Below are 3,393 nucleotides of genomic sequence, written 5' to 3' on the forward strand. Positions count from 1 at the left end.
GATTTCACGAAGGTATGTAAGTGAAGATAAACTGTCAGGTTGCGTTGTTAGTATCAAGTCTAGTATGTTGGCTGAGTTGTTTGTCACGCGGGTTGGCTCCGATACCAGCTGGGTGAGATTAAAGTTCAAGCAGATATTTATGAATTCTTTTGTTTCAGTACTGCTCCCTGTCAAAGCGACTTGGTCTTTCCAGTCAATATTGGGATAGTTAAAATCGCCAAAAAGCAGGACATGCGCGTTGGGTTGTTTAACAGCGAGGTAATTCAATATGTCGTTAAGTTTCTCTGGAAAATCTGGGCTGCTTTGTGGGGGCCGATAGCACACTCCAAGCAGCAGAGTTAGTGGCGTACAACGAATACGAAGCCATAATATTTCTATGTCAGATGTAATATCAACAACTGAGCACGATAGTGACTTGCTAGTGGCGATTAAAACACCTCCCCCTCGAGCCCCTTTGCGGTCGTTCCGAAAAACGTCAAAATTCGGGAGATCAGCCAGGATTTCTTTGTCCGTAACGTCACTTGACAGCCACGTTTCGGTTAGAACGAGTATATTGCTGTCGGATGACAAAACAAGATTAGATATTTGCTCGCGCTTAGAAAGAAAACTGCGGGCGTTAGTGTAGATTACGGAAGTGGAAATATTTGGACGTAATCGATTGCATGGGCGGTGTGACGGTTGGCGGTGCTTTTTGGATTGCTACGTGATTTCTTTGACGGTTTGTGACATTTCATCGAAGACGTACCGCTTTGAGCCAAGCAGCAACGTTTTGTAAGGGCATGAAAAAGCGGTGGATTTGCTTCTAGCGAAGGCAATGAGGTGTTTCCGTGAATTTTGGACCGAACGAGAGAAATCCTGCCCTATTGAGTAAGTTGTGTCTTTTAGTTTTTTGCCGTTAGACAGGATTGTTTCTTTAGTTTTAAAGGATGTAAATTTTACAATGACCGGGCGGTTCTGGCCAGGCTTGTGACGGCCGAGCCTATGTGCCCTTTCAAGTTCTTTCGGGTCAATTTCAACGTTTAAGTGTTCGCTGCAGAGGCTCATAATTAGTTCTTCGGACTCAGAGAAAGTTTCAGAATGGTTAGTATCTGGAAGACCATAGAATATTAGGTTGTTCCGTCGCGAGCGGTTTTCCGCATCGTCAAACCGGGCCTCCAGCGTTTGAATGTGACGAGCTGTGACGCCTGCACCGGTCTCTAACGCCGTTATTTGTGTTTGAACGGTTGAAAGGCTTTGGTAGTGTTTTTCGAGCTGCGTTATTCTATTACTTAGGTCACTGATAGTTTTTTCCGTAGTATGCAGTTGCGTTTTTAGGTCTTGCACCTCGGAGAGAAGCGTAGCCTGCCCAGCAGATATTTTTTTTAGCTCATCGAGAATAACGGCACTATCATCAAGAGGCCCTGGATTGCTTTCAATGTCCCCAGACAGTAATATCAATAAACAATGTATGACATCAATGCATTCGAAGGCCATGCATACACAACACTGCGGGCTCGGCAGCTGTACCAGACAGTAATTGCTTGATTTTTTAGAAAACAGAGAGCTTTGTCTACTAACCTGCATGACGAACAAGAGCGGGTTAGATGACTGTTCCGTGGCGCAGCCACCGAGCCCACAGAGCGGCGCGCCGGGATGTTGCCGCTTTATAGCTGCTGCTGATGTCGATGAAGATGGGATTTCCGATGTCTGCAGGATCCATACTTCCTCGGGCGGGGGCGCCGCTTGACAGGCCAGAGTGTTGGGGTTGGAGGCGCATTGGGTACTGGTACCCGCGCTGGTGTCGAGCCACAAAGGCTCGCGGGCTGCTGGTCCGTCAGTCGCGGCAGCGAGTGAAGCCGAGGAGAGTACGTGGATGACGAACGTAGCATACACCTGCATGACGAACAAGAGCGGGTTAGATGACTGTTCCGTGGCGCAGCCACCGAGCCCACAGAGCGGCGCGCCGGGATGTTGCCGCTTTATAGCTGCTGCTGATGTCGATGAAGATGGGATTTCCGATGTCTGCAGGATCCATACTTCCTCGGGCGGGGGCGCCGCTTGACAGGCCAGAGTGTTGGGGTTGGAGGCGCATTGGGTACTGGTACCCGCGCTGGTGTCGAGCCACAAAGGCTCGCGGGCTGCTGGTCCGTCAGTCGCGGCAGCGAGTGAAGCCGAGGAGAGTACGTGGATGACGAACGTAGCATACACCTGCATGACGAACAAGAGCGGGTTAGATGACTGTTCCGTGGCGCAGCCACCGAGCCCACAGAGCGGCGCGCCGGGATGTTGCCGCTTTATAGCTGCTGCTGATGTCGATGAAGATGGGATTTCCGATGTCTGCAGGATCCATACTTCCTCGGGCGGGGGCGCCGCTTGACAGGCCAGAGTGTTGGGGTTGGAGGCGCATTGGGTACTGGTACCCGCGCTGGTGTCGAGCCACAAAGGCTCGCGGGCTGCTGGTCCGTCAGTCGCGGCAGCGAGTGAAGCCGAGGAGAGTACGTGGATGACGAACGTAGCATACACCTGCATGACGAACAAGAGCGGGTTAGATGACTGTTCCGTGGCGCAGCCACCGAGCCCACCCTATAGCTCATCTCTGTTTTCTTTATACTGACGCATGGGTGGGCTACAGCGGCGGCATCCGGCACTCTAGCACAGCATGGTCGACAGTGCTGCGTTTGGGATGTCGCCCCAGCAAATTCCAGGTAACTTCTGGCAGAATTTCTGGTTTCACACTTTTTAGAGCCATGTGGGCTAATTCAAGTTACAGCGCATGGGCAATTGCTGTGGTCATTTACAGTTTTGCTTTCCAAGCACCTTCCCAGCGCCGATGGGAGCCCATTTTTGTGTTTTTATCTTACTAGTGTAATGGTTTAAACGTGAACTTTGATGCATGTTTTCTTTTATTTCAACGTGTTGCTCGTTTCATTATTATCACTTGCTTTCACTTTTTTTTCCGCAATGGGTTCACTAGATGGTGTTTGACCACACCACTACTATTTGGGTGGTATATGCCCTCCAGTATTGTATAAAGAAATGAATGAATGAATGAATGAAGCTTTAATAACTTAAGGATGGCGACTCCGCCTAAGCGGGTGCGGGTGGTGAGGGTGGTCTCAAGTAAATCGGGACATGTTTGCACGCGTAAATGGACGCCGGTGGCTAGAGAAAATTCCCAGAATGAGGGGAATACTTGCTTGGCTGAGACTGCGGGTCATTGAAGCCAGTCCTGCAAACACGTGACGCTACTTGCTTTACATGAGATGCACTCTGCGTGCAGTCCCGTTAACGTCCAGAGTAGAGGGTCAATGTTTGGTATGTCTCCTGCAGAGAATGTCACGCATGCGGGTGTTGTCATGGCCGCGGGGGTGAATTGTTTGCGGCATTTCCTGCGAGAATGGGTGGCCACCCTTT

At 50.3% G+C, this 3,393-nt stretch overlaps 1 protein-coding gene across 1 annotated transcript; it reads right to left on the reverse strand.

Annotated features, from left to right (window-relative positions):
* Positions 1 to 397: 397 nt before the first annotated feature.
* LOC144140913 (uncharacterized) lies at positions 398 to 2,546 on the reverse strand. The gene has a single exon (XM_077672410.1). It carries the CDS (start codon positions 2,506 to 2,508, stop codon positions 700 to 702), a length of 1,809 nt encoding a protein of 602 aa, XP_077528536.1. The 5' UTR covers positions 2,509 to 2,546; the 3' UTR covers positions 398 to 699.
* Positions 2,547 to 3,393: the final 847 nt, after the last annotated feature.

The sequence above is a fragment of the Haemaphysalis longicornis genome, unplaced genomic scaffold (assembly GCF_048455015.1).
Source record: "Haemaphysalis longicornis isolate Haplotype H1 unplaced genomic scaffold, Haemaphysalis longicornis Haplotype H1 scaffold_55, whole genome shotgun sequence".
Lineage (NCBI taxonomy): Eukaryota > Metazoa > Arthropoda > Arachnida > Ixodida > Ixodidae > Haemaphysalis > Haemaphysalis longicornis.